The 20556-nt window shown below is 39.8% G+C and overlaps 1 protein-coding gene across 2 annotated transcripts in view; it reads right to left on the reverse strand.

Annotated features, from left to right (window-relative positions):
- Positions 1-20556, reverse strand: part of LOC133558912 (exportin-5-like) — a 60005-nt gene that overhangs the window by 11715 nt on the left and 27734 nt on the right. Inside the window, exons 17-28 of one of the 2 annotated variants that reach the window (XM_061910072.1) lie at positions 16535-16576; positions 16360-16449; positions 16073-16272; positions 15902-16004; positions 15644-15825; positions 15457-15557; positions 13243-13467; positions 5818-5914; positions 5603-5739; positions 2760-2857; positions 2639-2685; positions 2457-2563 (exon numbers count right to left, since the gene is read on the reverse strand). In XM_061910072.1, the coding sequence (XP_061766056.1) occupies positions 2457-2563; positions 2639-2685; positions 2760-2857; positions 5603-5739; positions 5818-5914; positions 13243-13467; positions 15457-15557; positions 15644-15825; positions 15902-16004; positions 16073-16272; positions 16360-16449; positions 16535-16576 (1429 nt within the window). The remainder of the gene's footprint in view (positions 1-2456; positions 2564-2638; positions 2686-2759; positions 2858-5602; positions 5740-5817; positions 5915-13242; positions 13468-15456; positions 15558-15643; positions 15826-15901; positions 16005-16072; positions 16273-16359; positions 16450-16534; positions 16577-20556) is intronic. The other variant, XM_061910073.1, reaches the window with a different exon arrangement.

Below are 20556 nucleotides of genomic sequence, written 5' to 3' on the forward strand. Positions count from 1 at the left end.
ATTTGATCATTTTTATTCTTGGTTACAAACTCAGGACATAATTTACTTGCACTGGATACCGAAATACTTTAACAGCAACAATTAAAGGGTAGATAATAAATTAAAGCCAATAGAAGGGCATCATTCAAAAATGTAATGTCCTGTGCTTCTGCTCAATTGTATTTTTGATAAAAAAAAATGTAACCAGTCCATTATCTTAAAAAATTGAAGTATCAGCATTGGTGTGTCTAATACTGCCTCTGTAACTACTTGGTATTTGATGACCCAAAATGAATGTTGCGTATTGAAAAGCCCAAAACTAATGTCACCTACTGATACAGAAGAATAAGTGCTTATTACATTTTAACAGATGTGTAAATAAAACAATGTTAGAGTAGAAAACTGTTTAAATAGAGTAATAATGGTTTTGAGAAAATAATACAACCGTGAATGACGCTATATGTTTCCACACACGACAAATTAGGAGACTTTGTAACACGCGTTGAAATGGTTCCAATATCATTTATATACAAGATATATTGTAATATCTTTCACGATATAGATCTTAGGCCAAATTGCCCAACTATAAGATTTATTTCCTCAAAAAAAAAAAGTCTGAAAAGACAGGTCTTCTTATATTAGGGATGTAAATATTTATACATGAATATTGTAAACTTTTCTTTACATTTCTAAAAAAAATTTGCAAAAAAAAAGTCGTTCTTTAACTGATGTTGAAACCTATATTCAGGTTAGTTTTATATTCAGTCTATACAGTATTTATTCAAACATGTAAATCACAAATAGAGGGGCAGGCCCTACTGGTGTGTGCAGCCCGGGGAACATGCTTTATCTTTATCATGCAGCATTATGCTTCAAACCCCGCTTCCAAAGCTGTCCACAACAAAACAAGCTCCTTGTAACCATTAAGCCTCACTTTCTAAATTCGATTTTAAAAATTTAGCACAAATTGTTTTGTTCATTTTTGTATAGTAGCTGAAAGTGTTGTATATATGGTGCTTCTGAGATAATATTGCTGATCAATTACAATTTTGTATTTATTGAGTTTATTTAATTGTATTTTTAGTATTAAATTGTTCAATTCTGTTACTTTTTAGAAGGATTTTTTTTTTTGATTTCAGGCAAAGTGTTGTACTTTAAATATTTTCTGTTGCACTTAAGAACAACAATCTATCCATCCATCCATTTTTTACCACTTGTCCCTTTTGCGCTCACGGGGGGTGCTGGAGCCTATCTCAGCTGCATTCGGGTGAAAGGCGGGGTACACCCTGGATGGACAAGTCGCCACCTCATCACAGGGCCAACAAAGATAGACAGACATTTCTCCCGTCCAAAGGCAAAACCTGGTAACTCACTTCTAGCTGATTTTGAGAAAACAAAGGAAAACCAATCTATTTTGATGCTGTCTTACAAAGACCTACAAAGTCATCAAACGTATAGAAGTTTTCTTGAGCTTTTATTTTCTTGCCGATTGAGCCATGGATTGAATCTGCTCTCATGAACGTGTGCCCTTTCTCCAGATATTTTATCACAATCTCGAATGGGCCCCATTCTGCGTTTGCACATTGGGCAGCGTCCAGTTTTTATTTTGACCCTCACAGTTATCTGCCCAAAAGAGTATGCAAGGAGAAGAATCAAGAAGAATACATTTAATGAAGGTGCTTGAAACGTCCTGGGCCGATCTTCCAAATATCCCCTCGTGCCATAATATCACATAATCAGCTTGACCGTCGGCCCCCATTCGTGCAAATGTCTCATTAAAGACAATAAGGCGACTGACAAAGAAGCTCCGATTGGTCCCTTGAGATACTAGGTTTTTCTGTTGTATCTACGCGGTTATGTGGTAGTTGCTAGGTCCTGCCATGCGCGCAACAGCTTACTCACGGAACAAATTACAATATCGCATACACTAATGTAAACCATATCACCTAGGAACTCCAAAATTATTATCAGCTCAGTTTTGACCAACATTGAGTTACTGGGTTTTGCCTTTGGACAGGAGATTTACAATCACATTCACACACTAGGGCCAATTTAGTGTTGCCAATCAACCTATCCCCAGGTGCACGTCTTTGGAAGTGGGAGGAAGCCACGCAGTCGCCGGGACAACATGCAAACTCCACACGGAAAGATCCAGAGCGCAAGATCGAATCCAGGACTACTCAGGACCTTCGTATTGTGAGGCACATGCACTAACCCCTGACCCACCGTGCAGAATGATTTTTTGTTGTAATTTGACCTATATTCTTTGCTTTCTTTAATGTTCATAAAGATACAAGGTTATGCAGAGGTGTACTAATAATTTTAGAGACAAATTATACTATTTATAGTTGCGGCCAAGAGTGCGCAAAATGATTTCTTCTTTCTAGGGGCGTAACAGAAAATAATTGAGAATCACTGATGTTATCCAAGCAAAAAAAAAAAAAAAAAAAAAAAAGAAGGGAAGTAGAGAAACGTACTGATGAAATCCAGCACCTCCCTGGTGAGAAGGCGTACCAGCTGCTCCTCCAGCAACTCCTGAGTCTCCTGACTCTCCTGACACACCACCTCCTCATTTTCCTCGCCACTAAACAAAAAGGATCATGTAACCACCATGTGTGCTGCCTACATTATTGAGTAAGTAGCACACACACACACTTACTTGACAGCAGTCCTCTGGTTAATGACCTGCCACTTCATGTTTAAACTCTGGACAAACGAACAGGTCATGAGAAGGAGCAAGCTTAAAAATGCAGTGATGAGTCAATGCAAAAGGGCAATACCTGAAAGACGTAGCTGAACAGGGGGCCGAGCAGGGGGCAGAGGAGATTGTCGTGATATTCCACGGGACACGACAGTACCATCTGTTTTAGGAACATGCGTACAATGCATTAAGGAAATGTGTTCACAACCTTTTCAGGATAAATTATTAGATTTAATATTAGGTGCACATACACAAGGTAACACAATTGTAGATCTTTGTCAAGTTTTAAATGGAGAGGCAACAACTTAATCACCGATTCATCATTTGAAAGACCTACTAACCTATACTCATTTAAATATGCACATTAAGATCGTTTTTGTGAAATTAAATTGCTGCAAAATTAACTCCATGTAGCCTGCTTTATATACACATATATATATATATGTATATATATATATACACACACACACACACACACACCGTATTTTTCGGACTATAAATCGCAGTTTTTTTCATAATTTGGCCGCGGGTGCGACATACAATCTGGGGCGATTTATGTGTGAAATTATTAACACATTACCGTAAAATATCAAATATTATTTATCTCATTCGCGGAAGAGACCAAGAAAATGTCAGCAATCGTCACACAAACGTCAACCAATAAGAATTTGGCAGGGGAGGGTCATGTCAGAAGTGCATTGTGGGTCATGGAATGCTAACTGCTACATGCTACAGCCGTAGCTATTAAAATGGATCATTTCATCGTTGGCGGTAACTTATAAAAACTGAGAAGGGCTTAACAAAAATGGCACCGAAAAGGAAATCATGTACTGCAGATAACACAATATCAAATAATATTATTTACGGTATCTCATTCGTGGAATAGACTAAGAAAATGTCAGCAATCGTCACACACACATCAACCAATAAGATTTTGGCGGGGGAGGGTCATGGGATGCTAACTGCTATATGCTACTGCCGTAGCTATTAAAATGGATCATTTCAACGTTGGCGGTAACTTATAAAAACTGAACGAAAATGTCACCGAAAAGGAAATCATGTACTGCAGATTACAGATTATATATATATATATATATATATATATATATATATATATATATATATATATATATATATATATATATATATATATATATATATATATACACACACACACACACATATATATACATACCGTATTTTTCCGATTATAAATCGCTCCGGAGTATACGTCGCACTGGAGTATAAATCGCATTTTTGGGGGAAATTTATTTGATAAAATCTAACACAAATAACAGACATTTGAAAGGCAATTTAAAATAAATAAAGAATAGTGAACAACAGGCTGAATAAGTGTACGTTATATGACATAATTTTTATGGTATTTAAAAAAAAAAACATTGCAATATATATATATATATATATATATATATATATATAGGTTGCAATCTCTTTTTAAATATCATAAAAAGTAGGTATTACAATTATAATTAGACTTAACTTAAAAACAACAAAATACATGTACATACATACATACATATACATATAAGTATATGTATGTGAAGTATATATATATATATATATACACATATACATATGTATATATATATATATACACATACATATATATATATCTATATGTATATATATACATACACACATATATATATATATATATATATAATATACACACAGACACATTTATAAATATATATTTTTTTATACTATACTAAATAAAAACTAATAAAGAGCTTCAATTTTTACAGCTTCACCCCAATTCAGATTTTTTTAAGCATATTCTATAAATTTTTGGGTCCCAAATTAAGGACTTTCAAACGTAAAAATGGCTAAATAAACTAAAAATACAAATACTACAGTAGTATCGGCCATTAGAGAAGACCAAACCAATCAAAGGACACTGATTGGATTAGCTTCAGGCAGATAAATAAAGGGTGTTATTGTGTCCTGAGGGCTTATATAACAGCGATATACGAGGGACAATTCTAATAAAACAATCTAATGAATAAATTAAAGAACTTGACTATAAAGTTAAATACACCCTTATATATCTAGTATATCTCCCGTCCAAAGGCAAAACCTAGTAACTCACTTCTAGCTGATTTTGAAAAAACAAGGGAAAACCAATCTATCTTGATGCGGTCTTACAAATATCTACAAAGTCATCAAACGTATAGAAGTTTTCTTGAGCTTTCATTTTCTTGCCGATTGAGCCATGGATTGAATCTGCTCTCATGAACGGATATTTTATCACAATCTCGGGTGGGCCCCATTCTGCGTTTGCACATTGGGCAAGAGCCGTGTACAGCGTCCAGTTTTTATTCTGACCTCCACAGTTATCTGCCCAAAAGAGTATGCAAGGGGAAGAATCAAGAACAATACATTTAATGAAGGTGCTTGCAACGTCCTGGGGTGATCTTCCAAATATGCCCTCGTGCCATAATATCACATAATCAGCTTGACCGTCGGCCCCCATTCGTGCAAATGTCTCATTAAAGACAATAAGGCGACTGACAAAGAAGCTCCGATTGGTCCCTTGAGATACTAGGTTTTTCTGTTGTACCTACGCGGTTATGTGGTAGTTGCTAGGTCCTGCCATGCGCGGAACAGCTTACTTACGGAACAAATTACAATATCGCATACACTAATGTAAAGCATATCACCTAGGAACTCCAAAATTATTATCAGCTCAGTTTTGACCAACATTGAGTTACTGGGTTTTGCCTTTGGACGGGAGATATGGCCGGACTAAAAAGTCTGTCATCATATAGACAGTGTCCTCCCAAGCAAAACTACCGTTTATCTTGTTGATACAGCTCTTGCTTTGGCTCTCTTCAGATTGTGCAGGTGCAAATGAATCATCAGCCTTTCACAAGCTTGAACAAAGCAAAAAAAAAAGGATATGAATCACAGGGCGAAGTCTGTGATCTGGCACATGTTCGAGGGAGAAGAAAGCAGAGGCAGCTATTTTTTCTGAAAGCCCGTCGATGTTGTAGAAGTCCTGCTGTAGGGAAAGCGCTGCATTTCCCAGCAGGTGGAAGCTGCAAAAGTGAAATATGTTCAAATGAAGTCACAGATGGAATAAAAAATGGAGGATTAGAAGGGAAAGTTGTCGTCACCAGGTGTCATAAGTTTGGCTGAAAAATCCCTGCATTCGTTCTAGGTTTGTTTTCAATGGGTGTGCATCATAAGTATCAGTTGGAGGCTGGGCCAGACCTGAAGAACATAATACATGGAGAAGTTTGGTCATGATTGCTTCATGGATGGGAATTACAGTTTTTCACTTAAGGCATTAAGAACACGCCTCACATTTAGCAACCAGTGTTTTTTATGATAGTATACCTTCTCAAAGGACAATACTATAGAAAGGAAACTTGGACACACTTCATACTTAAAAGTGGTCAGCATACAGCTTGTTGAGCAGTGTAGATTTACTATTTACTGAGAATGGTTCAACACATTGTCTAAATAGCTGGCGATTCAAGTAGTAGCAAAATACTTGTGTCCAGCCTAATGCCATTCATGGTGGCAATGGCAGCATCATAGTCTGGGGCTGTATGAGTGCTGCGGTTCATTGAAGGGAAGCAAGAATTGTGACATTCTCTCAATGGTTACTGTCCTGATTGGCAGTGTTTCAGCATAATAAAAGGAAAGCAAACAATTTAACAATACATTGCTGAGGAAGACGTAGAATATATCATCTACTCCAGACCTGAACCCGATTGTGTATCTGTTGGGCACCCTCAAGTAATGCAACATACTTTTTACCTTAAATATTTTTGCTAAATTTACTCATTCAGATCACTACATTTATTGATACATTAATTTACAATCTATTGATCACGTATTATTTTTGGCTCGTTAGAGATACTTCTTCCAGCGGGCATGGTCACATGACCATTTCACCAATCCAACGTAAGCACTCGGGACGTTTGACTCCATTTCACCCAATAAAACGGCGCCTTGTCGGTCAACTATGACCTTGGGTCCGTCACTCAAAGACGTCTGTGTGCAACATTAACAGAAGTAAAAATTCCTATGGTTACATGGCAAATGGGTTGTACTTGTATAGCGCTTTTCTACCCCTTTTTAAGGAGCCCAAAGCGCTTTGACAGTATTTCCACATTCGCCCATTCACACACACATTCACACACTGAAGGCGTTCACCAGGACCCATCAGGAGCAAGGGTGAAGTGTCTTGCCCAAGGACACAACGGACATGACAAGGCTGGTAGAAGGTGGGGATTGAACCAGTAGCCCTCAGATTGCTAGCACAGCCACGCGGTCAAGGAGGCAGCCAGAAGGAAAAAAAGGCCCGCCTCTTAAGGTAAAGGCGGTTCACTAGAACATTATGTCATAAAACTACTGTAGATGTTTGTAGTACCGGTACATTCTATGGCATGGGTGTCAAACTCTGGCCCGCCGTGTAATTTAATTTGGCCCTTGAGACAATATCAATTTAGCATTAGAGCTGGCCCGCCGGTGTTATACAGCGTCGGTGCCGCTGTAACACCGCATTCACCGCAAATACTCATACTTGCCAACTCTCCTAATTTTCCCGGTAGACTCCCGAAGTTCAGTACCCCTCCCAAAAATCCCCCGGGGCAACCATTCTCCCGAATTTCAACCGATTTCCAGCTGGGCAACTAGATTGGGGGCGTGCATTTAAGGCACTGCCTTTAGCGTTCTCTACAACCTGTCGTCACGTCCGCTTTTCCTCCATACTAACAGCGTCTCACATAATATTTGTGGCTTTTACACACACACACACACACACACACACACACACACACACACACACACACACACACACACACACACACACACACACACACGCACAAGTGAATGCAAGGCATACTTGGTCAACAGCCATACAGGTCACACTGAGGGTGGCCGTATAAACAACTTGAGCACTGTTACAAATATGCGCCACACTGTGAACCCACACCAAACAAGAATGACAAACACATTTCGGGTGAACATCCGCACCGTAACACAACAGAACAAATACCCAGAAGCCCTTGCCGCACTAACTCTTCCGGGAAACTTCCAGCAAACTGACCAATAATTAACGTTTTATTCATGCATTTTCTCTTGCTACTTCAAGGCTTGAATGTTTGGTTCATTCATTATTGTTATTTTATTTTCAAATTTATTATTAGCCTGTTGATATTTACCTCAGAAAATTGCAAATAGATATGCCATTAATATTTTTTTAATTATTATTATTATTATTTGAAATTGGATTTTGCATGTCACTAAAGTTATATAAGCCTTGCTTGTTCAATATTTAATGCAAAACTTGTTTGGGTCCCTATTAAAAGGTTCATTTGTTCAACCTTGGCCCGCGGCTTTGTTCCGTTTAAAATTTTGGCCCACTCTGTATTTGAGTTTGACACCCCTGTTCTATGGTATCGTTTTAATAAAGAATATTTATTATCTAAAAGTTATTATTATTTTTTTTAATGGCAATGTTACATGTTGAAATTGTGCTGTTTTTTTGGGGGCGCAAGCAACGATTACCGCATTTCCTTGAATTGCCACCGGGTATATAGTATGCGCCTGCCTAGAATTACTGCCGGGTCAAACTCGTTTCGCAAAATAATTAGCGCATGCTTAGCATTACTGCCGGGTCAAACTCGTTTCGCAAAATATTATTCTTATTAGTGCATGTCTAGAATTTCCGGCGGGTCAAACTCGTTTTGCAAAAATAATTGGCATATGCCAAAAATTTCCGCCGGGTCAAACTCGTCACGCCACGAGTGACACTTCATCTGTCATCATTTTCAAAATTTTCAATAATTTGAAATCGCATAAAGGGATGAAAATTAAGAGCTATTCAATAGGATTTAAGGTCCAAGCTATTGAATATGCTAAAAAGAACAGTAAGCAGCTATGTTTTATTAATATACCGTAGCTGCGTGTGTCAAATATGACTCATTAAATGACTCCCGCCTCCTGGTGGTAGAGGGCGCTAGTGATCCTTCTTGCGACTACTCGGCTGCAGAAGAAGTGACAACAAGCAGCAAGAGTGAGCAGCGATCGTTTTTTTTTTCATCTCGCTTGCACTTTTAACATGGAGGATTACATATCTAAAATAAAACCGTTTTCTAAACTGGACTTTCAATCGAAAATCTCCATCAAGACATGGAGACTTTTAAAACTGAAGAAAGATAAGGAAGACTTCTCTAAACAAGTTATCGATGCTTTTGATCAGAAGGAGCTGCGCATGGACTTAATTTATAAGTAAGACCATAATAACCTTTTTTTTTATTAAATGTGCTTTTCATGATGGTTTCCTTACATTACACACAAATCTATAAGCGCATGCTTGCCTTTACCGCATGCCTTTGGTTAGCGCCGGAGTAAAAAGAGGTTTTAAATTAATTAGCGCCCCGGCGGCAATTCAAGGAAATACGGTATATTAATTTCAAAAGGTGACAAAGATTTGAGATAGGAGTGTTTTGAACTTGGTCATGGAACCAATTGAGCTTGCAAGTTGCTGTACCAACGTGTCTTTTTTTAAGAGCTTTGCGGAAGTCTACTGCATTCCTGATATTGCAGCTCTTATGTGTATATCACTGATTTGGCAGTATTGTCGTATCTCTGGATTGGTGTTTTGTTGCTGAGGGAAGCATTGCAGTGTGTCCTGAGTGCTTTTCTGTCTCGTCTTGACTTCTATGAGCGGCAGTTAAGCCTGCGTGGACACACACGCGGAATATTGGCTGTGGAATTCAAATGAAAGGAAGCGGCCGCGCATCTTCTTGGGGCGAGCAATCAATCAATCAATCAATCAATCAATCAATGATTATTTATATAGCCCTAAATCACTTGTGTCTTAAAGGGCTGCACAAACCACTACGACATCCTCGGTAGGCCCACATAAGGGCAAGGAAAACTCACACCCAGTGGTACATCGGTGACAGTGATGACTATGAGAAACCTTGGAGAGGACCGCATATGTGGGCAACCCCCCCCCCCCCTCTAGGAGACCGAAAGCAATGGATGTCGAGCGGGTCTAACATGATACTGTGAAAGTTCAATCCATAGTGGATCCAACACAGCCGCGAGAGTCCAGTCCAAATCGGATCAAACACAGCAGCGAAAGTCCCGTCCACAGTGGAGCCAGCAGGAAACCATCCCAAGCGGAGGCGGATCAGCAGCGCAGACATGTCCCCAGCCGATACACAGGCGGGCGGCCCATCCTGGGTCCCGTCTCTGGATGAGCAGTTCATCCTGTGTCCCGACTCTGGATAGCCAGTACTTCATCCATGGCCAACGGACCGGACCCCCTCCACAAGGGAGAGTGGGACAGAGGAAAAAAAGAAAAGAAACGGCAAATCAACTGTTCTAAAAAGGGGGTCTATTTAAAGGCTAGAGTATACAAATGAGTTTTAAGGTGAGACTTAAATGCTTCTACTGAGGTGGCATCTCGAACTGTTACCGGGAGGGCATTCCAGAGTACTGGAGCCCGAACGGAAAACGCTCTATAGCCCGCAGACTTTTTTTGGGCTTTGGGAATCACTAATAAGTCGGAGTCCTTTGAACGCAGATTTCTTGCTGGGACATATGGTACAATACAATCGGCAAGATAGGATGGAGCTAGACCGTGTAGTATTTTATGAGTAAGTAGTAAAACCTTAAAGTCACATCTTAAGTGCACAGGAAGGCAGTACAGACGAGCCAGTACAGGTATATATGTATGTATATATGTATATAAATGTATATACAGTATAGGTATATATGTATGTATATATGTATATAAAGGTATATACAGTACAGGCGTAATGTGATCAAACTTTCTTGTTCTTGTCAAAAGTCTAGCAGCCGTATTTTGTACCAACTGTAATCTTTTAATGCTAGACATGGGGAGACCTGAAAATAATACGTTACAGTAATCGAGACGATACGTAACAAACGCATGGATAATGATCCCAGCGTCGTTAGTGGACAAAATGGAGCGAATATTAGCGATATTACGGATATGATAGAAGGCCGTTTTAGTAACGCTTTTAATGTGTGACTCAAAGGAGAGAGTTGGGTCGAAGATAACACCCAGATTCTTTACCGTGTCGCCTTGTTTAATTGTTTGGTTGTCGAATGTTAGAGTTGTATTATTAAATAGAGGTCGGTGTCTAGCAGGACCGATAATCAGCATTTCCGTTTTTTTGGCGTTGAGTTGCAAAAAGTTAGCGGACATCCATTGTTTAATTTCATTAAGACACGCCTCCAGCTGACTACAATCCGGCGTGTTGGTCAGCTTTAGTGGCATGTAGAGTTGGGTGTCATCAGCATAACAGTGAAAGTTAACACTGTATTTGCGTATGATGTCACCTAGCGGCAGCATGTAGATGCTGAAGAGTGCAGGGCCAAGGACCGAACCCTGGGGAACTCCACACGTTACCTTAACGTAGTCCGAGGTCACATTGTTATGGGAGACACACTGCATCCTGTCAGTAAGATAAGAGTTAAACCAAGATAGGGTTAAGTTTGACATACCAATTCGTGTTTTGATACGCTCTAATAAAATATTATGATCGACGGTATCGAAAGCAGCGCTAAGATCGAGGAGCAGCAACATAGATGACGCATCAGAATCCATCGTTAGCAATAGATCATTAGTCATTTTTGCGAAGGCTGTCTTCGTAGAGTGATTTGCCCTGAACCCGGATTGAAAGGTTTCACATAGATTGTTAGACGCTAAGTGTTCATTTAGCTGCTCTGCAACAATTTTTTGAGGATTTTTGAAATAAAGGGAAGGTGAGACACCGGTCGGGAGTTTACCATGAGGTCAGGATCGAGGTTAGGTCTTTTAAGGAGGGGATGAATAACCGCTTTTTTGAATGCTAGGGGAACAGTGAAAGAGGAAAGTGATAAGTTTATAATATTTAGCACTGATGGACCTAATAATACAAAGAGCTCCTTGATCAGTTTCCCAGGAAGTCGGTCAAGTAAACATGTTTGTTTTATTCCATTTACACATTGTAACAATTCTTCAAATGTTATTTCATCAAAACGAGAGAAACTATTTTGGATATTTGCAGTATCCGCCGTATATAAAGTCGTATCTGTGTTAATAGAACCCAGTTGTAGCTGCGACGTATTGTCTTTAATCTCCTTTCTAATGACTTCACTTTTCCTATTAAAGAATATCATAAAGTCATCTGTTGAGTGGGTGGAGCTACTGGAAGGAGTCCGTTGTTGGGTTAGCGATGCTACCGTATTAAACAAAAATTTAGGATCGTTTTTATTAAGGTGGATGAGATTTGAGTAATTTTTAGCTTTAGCTAAGGTAAGCATGCGTTTATAAGTTATTAAACAATAACTCCATGCTTGATGGTGCACCTCAAGTTTAGTCGTGCACCATTTGCGTTGCAGCTTTCTACATAATAATTTCTGAGCTCTAGTTTCTTCTATAAACCATGAGGTACGCCTTTTTGGAGCCTTTTTTAACTTCAGCGGTGCTATACTCTCAATGGTTTCGTGCAGGGCGTCGTTAATGTTGTTAGTGAGGCTATCAATAGAGCCCACATACTTTGGGAATGGTGCCATTACCGAGGGCAGTAGGTCCGCAAGAGTTGTCGTTGTGGCAGCATTAATGTTGTGGCTGCTATAGCAGTTATTATTATTATTAGCTTGCCGAACATGAGTCTGAACCTCGAATTTTATAAGGTAATGATCAGACATTACTTTAGTATATGGGAGTATCATAACTTTGGAAACGGTGATACCCCTGACAAGCAGTAGGTCTATCGTATTACCGTTGCGATGCGTGGGTTCACTTATTATTTGTGTAAGACCACAGCTATCAATTATAGTCTGGAGCGCCAAGCATGGTGGGTTATTCATATGAATATTAAAGTCCTCCATTATAATTATAATATCGACGTGGATCACTAGATCAGCAACAAACTCTGAAAATTCACTGATAAAGTCCGAATAGGGCCCTGGGGGGCGGTAGATGATAGCCAGGTATAGAGGCAGCGGTGTGACAAACCTCATAGTAAGCACCTTAAACGATTTACATTTATTATTTATGCTAGGACTAAGGTTAATGTTTTCGTTGTATATTAGTGTGACACCCCCCACACCTTTTGAGGGGACAGGCAATATGCGCATACGTACTGTATAGTTAGGAGGACATGCCTCATTTAGTGCAAAGAAGTCGTCCGGTTTAAGCCAGGTTTCACTGAGACTGACCACGTTAAGATTGTTGTCTCTGATGATCTCATTAACTAATAAAGTTTTGGGAGACAATGATCTTATGTTTAAAAAGCCTATATTATAGGTAGTGGGCTGTTTTAAGGAGTTTTTGATGAAATTATCCGTAGTAGCAATATTAATAATGTTGCGTTTATTATGCGTAGTGCACTTAAAATAATTACTACCATATCTAGGAATTGATATGACAGGAATTTTCTGATTGTTTGCATGGTGCTTTGATAAACTGAACGCATCATAATTTGCCACCTCAGTAGAACGCATGTCCAACTCTAACACAGTCACAGCAGAAAAAACTTGTTCTAACTTAACTGACTCCTTACCCAGACCAGTAGGCTCGTGTCTTCCATTTGAATCCAGCTTCAGGTTGGAGGGAAGCGGTGTTCTTTGGGGATTAGCCTTTTGCTTTGCTGCTAGTCCCGCTCGGCATCCGCGTTTCCGCTTCCGATCACGCCGCTTGCGTGTGTTGCTTAGACGTTCTCCGCTGGTACTACACTCCGCTGCTTCACAGGCCGCTGGAGGTAGCCGCCGATGTATTCCCATGCTGGCTAGTAGGTCCAGCAAACACGCGTCTTTCAGTCCAAAACGGCCCGATTTATCCACATCCAGAATTGTCAATGCTGAGGCTAGCTATGTTTGCTTACTAGGGCTATATTGGTCCATATCAATAATTATTACGACCTATCAAAAATAGGGACTAAGAGAAAATATATTGAATGTAAAAAAAAAAAAAAAAAAAATTAAATGTAACCTTACACTGATCATAATCTATTCAGTCATCAAAAGAAAAGAAAGGAATTGTCAAACCACTATGGAAAACACTCAATTTAAAAAAATTCTAAAATCACATTGAACGCACTAACCTCTTAAAATGAAGTTGAAAAAATAAGTAATATGTAAATTATTTTGAACAAAGTGTAACAAAATAGTGCAAACCGTGGAAATGTAAACAGAGAAACCTGAAGATAACAATTTTTTGCAGGATTAGCGCCATAAAATTGTGAATGTGTAACCTTTAATTTGGTCTGTTATTGTTATTTAAGTATGCAAAGGGATTTATGTTATGGAGTAATTATTGGATAATAATAAAAGTAATAATTGGACCAAATTACTATGATTTCAAAGTAGCACATTTTTTATATTTAGTTCCACTTTAGTTCCTACTTGCTTCCGTATACCTTGCTTCCGTTTTTAAAATTTCCAAAAAACTGCCATCCTGTCGAGGTGACATTTGCTGTTTTATCAACAATTTATTCCTTCTCCGCAGCACTCCTTTTTAGTTTCTCTTCTCACTCCATGCAGAAAATTAACAGCAAGCTGGCGCTACCCAACTAGATACTGCTACGTGATTAATTGCTACCCGCGTTGCACAGTGATCACTTTCTGTTTTGCTTAGTTACCAGAGCACGAGTGCCTTTCTTCATGCTACCAACCTTGCTTCGTAACTTCTGGTTTCTTTAGATCAAAAAATATATATACAGTACAGTACAGGCCAAAAGTTTGGACACACCTTCTCCTCATTCAATGAGTTTTCTTTATTTTCATGACTATCACTGAAGGCATCACATCTATGAATGAACACGTGGAGTTATGTACTTAACAAAAAAAGGTGAAATAACTAAAAACATGTTTGATATTCTACTTTCTTCAAAATAGCCACCCTTTGCTCTGATTACTGCTTTGCATACTCTTGGCATTCTCTTGATGAGCTTCAAGCACACCTGTGAAGTGAAAACCATTTCAGGTGACTACCTCTTGAAGCTCATTGAGAGAATGCCAAGACTGTCCAAAGCAGTAATCGGAGCTAAGGCTGGCTATTTTGAAGGAACTAGAATATAAAACATGTTTTCGGTATTTCACCTTTTTTCCTAAGTACATAATTCCACATGGGTTCATAGTTTTGATGCCTTCAGTGACAATCTACAATGTTAATAGTCATGGAAATAAAAAATAAAAAAGCATAAAATGACAAGGTGTGTCTAAACTTTTGGCCTGTACTGTACATATTCGTTTTATCGAACACATTTTTTAATGGTATTGATGACATGTCTATGGCGATATATATTGATATTGTTTAATTGGATCTAGCCCTTTTGCGCACACTCGATTTGTAGTATATCCTGAGCACAAAATGACAGTTTCAATTCTTCACTCACAACCAGACAAATATGCTTCTATTAAAAAATAATGACTCTGTTATGCCTGCAAGACACCTTTTTCATAAGGGAGAAATATAATTACATTGTGATCTCGCAAACTCTTGTGCCACAAAATCTCGTCCCTAATACCGAGTCATTCTCAGTCGGTTGTAAAACTATTTTGCTGTCTCTAAAGTACTTTGTATCCAAGTTTCATTTCTATGGTCGCATTGTCTATGGAGATTGTCATTCATCCAGGTCATTGCGTTCTCAGGGCATTTAATCTATTGCAACTGGACTGTTGTGTTTGTCTTACAAAATGTTTTGCCTTTCATCCAAGCAGGCTGACATTTCTATAGTATTGTCCCTTAAGTAGTAGTAAAAATAGAAAACGCTTACCAAGAACCAGATTTCTCTCTGCGTCCATCAGGTCATGCACTCTGGTGAACGTCTCACTGAGACGAGCTCTGTTCTCTGGCATAAACAAACTGTTTAGAGTTCTGTGGAGAGATGGAAGCAAAAGAAAATAATGAGCAAGCAAAAAAAACTAGGTCAACAAGGGAAGTAAAGTGTGCCATTCGCATACCTGACAAGAGCCAGCAGGTTAGGCAGGAAGGCTAAAAACTGGGCAGCACAAGCGTTTCTAAAAATGGGGGCTGCTGATGAAGTGTAAGCCACTACAAAGCCTCCAGATTTGGCGGCCTCCAGGTCTGCAGGCCAGCGCGCCCGCTTCGCCACACCCAACACAGCGTTCAAACAGAAGCCCAGCTGAGAGAATGATGGCAAAAACTCAATCAATGCTCTTGTTGGGATGGAGTATTTATTTTCTGTCCCGTATGCTCACCCTCCCCCTGTTGAGGCCGGCTGTGTCGACCTCTGTGCGCTGCTCACTGACCACCTGATCCGCTCCAACAAAGGACATGAATGCAGCGGGGTCGCAAACCACCCTTTAAGGCGAAATACATGTCAAGTCGTGGCGTTACATTGAATGCTAAAAAACAAGCTATCAACTTACTCCTTCGTCGCGTCTGAGGTCCATTCTCCCATCACAGGGGCCAACAGTTCGTCTATAAAAGCCTTCTGCTTCTCAAAGTCCTTAAACTCGTTACTGATGAGCACCAGAGACTCCATCAGTGCACTTTTCTCCATGAAAGTCAGAAGGCCGTCGCTGGCAAACATCTCCTTTATGCGATTATAAAACATGTCGAAACTAGGCTGCAAGAAGGGCAGGAATACAAATAAATAAACATATTTGTCCTTATAGTTGCCATAAACTGTGATGCTTCCAATAGCATCCATTACCGAAAAAAATTGTGGGTAATCTCGGCAAATCTTGATGATGGAAGAACAGGCGTGCCTCCTCAGGTTATTTACAGCTCGGGTGCGTGGCGCCTGTGTAGGAAGAAGACAAAACAAAATGTTTGGTCTTGGTTGTGGAAGTACAGAGAAAAAAATTGATTTTCTGTTGGAGACCTGCCTTATTTTCCTGCACAGGCTCAAATGTAACAGTTTCAAACAGCTGCAGAAACACAAGGATGGGAAAAGGTTAAACTCTTACATAAATTATATCCAATACTCAAAGTTTATATTTGTTAGTGGGATAATACATATTTCACTTCCAAAGCCTCCATTCTATTTGATAAATGCATCACAAACGCCGCGCCTTAAATAAAGTCACGTCCTACAAAACAAAAAACATGATACCTCAATCTGGCTCTTGTCAACTTCCCTATGTGACCATATGTGTTATACATTATTTATTACACTAAATAATAAATCATCAATATTGCGAGGTTGCATATGACGTCACATGCGTTTTTCTTCTTCGCAGCTTAATTCACACGATGGTCAACCAGCTTGAGCGTTGCATCAAAACAAGTGACAGTGAGTGTAAAGTTTGAGCAGAAAATGCCGTTTTCCTTATCTGTTCTTGGGTGTTCCAATCGTTAGAATAGAGAGATAGAAAATACCTTTCATAGAGTCCCGATATAAAAATGTAATAAAGTCAGGGAAAAAAACGAAAGTGCGTGGAAGGAAATGGCTCTTAAAAATATCTCTTTCATCGTCTTGTGAAATACAATCGGACCTTGCACGCGTCTGCAACCATCACTATCTGAAATGTTTGTTTAAAACTTTGAACATTTGATTTGTGTTTCTCTGCTCAGTTAGTGTTTGACAGCAAAACTAAACATTAAAAAGGACAATAGTTCCCATTAGTTTGTGCTCCTTTGTAGTTTGCTATGCCTAAATATGACTACAAAGACCTGGTTGTGCAAATAAACTAACGTCACGTTAAGTCTAAGTAATAAATATTGTGATTTTTGTTCCAATCCACCGTATTTTTGTTGTTAAATAAAATTAGAGTTTTATTGTCATTACTACAGTGAAAAGGTTAAAAGAACAACGAAATTGGAGCAGATCCCTTAAGGTGCATACACAATTGTATAGTAATATAAATAGTAAAAAAGACAAAAAAGAAGATATAAAAGTGAAAAGTATAATAGTGACAGAGATTCGACAGTTGATTTTCATAACAGAAACTAAAAGCTTAATTGTTTATGTGCAGGAAAGACTCAACCTTGATATAGCAAGCAAACATTGCTGAACAACAGGGACATTTATAGCTAAATAATGAAATAAAATATGAACGTCATACCATAAAACAACTGCAGACAGAAATTATAGATTAGGCTGATATTTGTAGCAAAAATGAACAGCACAAAAATGTCACCTGTTTCCCAAAAGCGTCACAGCACTCGTTAAATACGGTTCTTAACGATGCACAAATGACTACAACATTGTGTCTTATGGATTAATGCTTCATTTATGGACCCCTCCAGATGTAAAGACATAATGATGTGCCTCCTATCTTTTCTTCTTTAAGTCCTTGTATGTGAGGCTGAGTCAAGCAGTAACGTCTTAGTGATGATGAATGGTTTAAATCTTTCAAAAATTATTTTTCTTAAGCGTGTATAAATCCACTCAGTCCCCTTTTATTTATTTTTTAATGGTCGCTTGTGTATTTGCCTGTAAACCTTTCAAAATATGCCCAATATGCGGCATAGCTCGGTTGGTAGAGTGGCCGTGTCAGCAACTTGAGGGTTGCAGGTTCGATTCCCGCTTCTGCCATCCTAGTTACTGCCGTTGTGTCCTTGGGCAAGACACTTTACCCACCTGCTCCCAGTGCCCCCCACACTGGTTTAAATGTAACTTAGATATTGGGTGTCACTATGTAAGGGCTTCACGGTGGCAGAGGGGTTAGTGTGTCTGCCTCACAATACGAAGTTCCTGCAGTCCTGGGTTCAAATCCAGGCTCGGGATCTTTCTGTGTGGAGTTTGCATGTTCTCCCCGTGAATGCGTGGGTTCCCTCCGGGTACTCCGGCTTCCTCCCACTTCCAAAGACACGCACCTGGGGATAGGTTGATTGGCAACACTAAATTGGCCCTAGTGTGTGAATGTTGTCTGTCTATCTGTGTTGGCCCTGCGATGAGGTGGCGACTTGTCCAGGGTGTACCCCGACTTCCGCCCGATTGTAGCTGAGATAGGCGCCAGCGCCCCCCGCGACCCCGAAAGGGAATAAGCGGTAGAAAATGGATGGATGGATGGATATGTAAGGCGCTTTGAGTCACATGAGAAAAGTGCTACATAAATATAATTCACTTCACTAATTCACAAATCTGTACCAATGCATATTTTTTTATTTAATTTTTATTTTTTTTCCCCAAGATGGCGCTGCTGTAGTGGCTGCTGTTGGCAGGAGCTCTGTGCTCTTGTGTCATCCTTTTGTGTTTCGTCTTGTTTTCATGTGTTATTATATTTTTTTGCCTTTTGGTCCAGGACCTTTTGGGACTGTGTGACAAGGGGTGGCACTTTCGTGACCTCTGTGGTGCTTTTTTTGTGGACTTTTGGATCTGCCTCCCGGGAGCCTTTTGGCCATGGAGACAAGCTGCTGGGTCTCTGCCACACCAGAGTAGGTTTGGAAGGACTGGAGGAGATGCGGATGAGGGGACAGGACTGCGGAGCTAGCACTGAGTGCTGGGACGGAGAGGCTTCGTGGTGTCTTGGCTGGGTGAGCAGGTGTCGGACACCTCAGTCACCTTGGACGTATCCTCGCTCATCCACGCGGACTGGACACTGGCCGAGATTGGAGTCGGCTGTCTTGGTTGCTTTGTTGGGTCTGCTCCTGTCTCTGGCCGTGCTCCCTCCTCCCCAGCGGACGATGGCGTGGAACACCGCAGAGGCCACCGCAGTGGATATGTTACTTTTACTTTTTATTCAGAGCTGTATGTAGAAGTGGCTGTTTGTATCTGCTGCTTTAATGTCCTCTGTGTTCTTTGATGTTTCCCTCTAACACACATGTAAGAGGGATGTGTACTATGGCTATGAGTTGTTTTTTCCCCTCGGCCTCAGTCTGCACCCCCTCTCCAGGGCCCAGGCTAAGACCGATTTTTTTATTTTATTTTAATCTTCTATTTTTTTCTCCCATTCCCCCAACCCCTTGTTCACCTGTATCTCATCTTTTTTGTAAGGGGCGCTGGAAGCCGGCAGACCCGTCAGCGAACCTGTTCTGTCTCCCTGTAATGTTTGTCTGATCTTGAATGGGATTGTGCTGAAAATTGTAATTTTCCTGAAGGAACTCTCCTGACGGAATAAATAAAGTACTATCTATCTATCTCTCTATCTATCTAACCTATTAGACTCTAAACCAGGGGTGGCCACACTTTTTCTGCAGGCGAGCTACTTTTCAATTGACCAAAACGAGGGGATCTACCTCATTCATATATATCATTTATATTTATTTATTTATGAAAGAGAAATTTTTGTTAAGTTAAATGTGTTTAATGATAATACAAGCATGTGTAACACATATAGAGTCATTTCTTTCATGAAGACAATAATATAAGTTGGTGTAGTTGGATAAGCGATCGCTTGTGCACGCCAGCTTTCCGAGACTCTATTTTGTTAGCGCAGGCAGCATGAAGCAGGGCTCTTATTGTGAAGACAGGAAATGTGCAGTCGGTCTTTAGGCTTTTGACGGCAGGTACGGCGCGATCGAGAGTCTGTTGAAATAAAAAGTTTTTCTCGCCTTCCTCTCGGTCATTTTTTCTTTATAATGATCTCGCAGCAGCCAGCGTCATCTCACAACACCCTCGGGTGCCGTGAATGTCAATCAAGTGACGTCTTGGTGAAGATTGATGATCGCTAATTTTTAGGTCTATTTTTTTAAAAGCCTGGCTGGCGATCGACTGACACACCCCCAGCGGTCGACCGGTAGCTCGCGATCGACGTAATGGGCACCCCTGCTCTAAACCATTGCCTGAAACCCGAAAGTGCCCATTGGTCACGTGATTGCAAACCAGCAATTTAAAAGGTTCATGTCATTATGCATTATTGTTAAAAAATATATATATATGCTTTCACGTAAATAAAAGCTTCCTCCCTTAATAAAAACCTGGTACTGTCTTCAGTTGAGTGTATTTGAAAACGTTTTTTTTTTT

Source organism: Nerophis ophidion, linkage group LG09 (assembly GCF_033978795.1).
Source record: "Nerophis ophidion isolate RoL-2023_Sa linkage group LG09, RoL_Noph_v1.0, whole genome shotgun sequence".
Classification (NCBI taxonomy): Eukaryota; Metazoa; Chordata; class Actinopteri; order Syngnathiformes; family Syngnathidae; genus Nerophis; species Nerophis ophidion.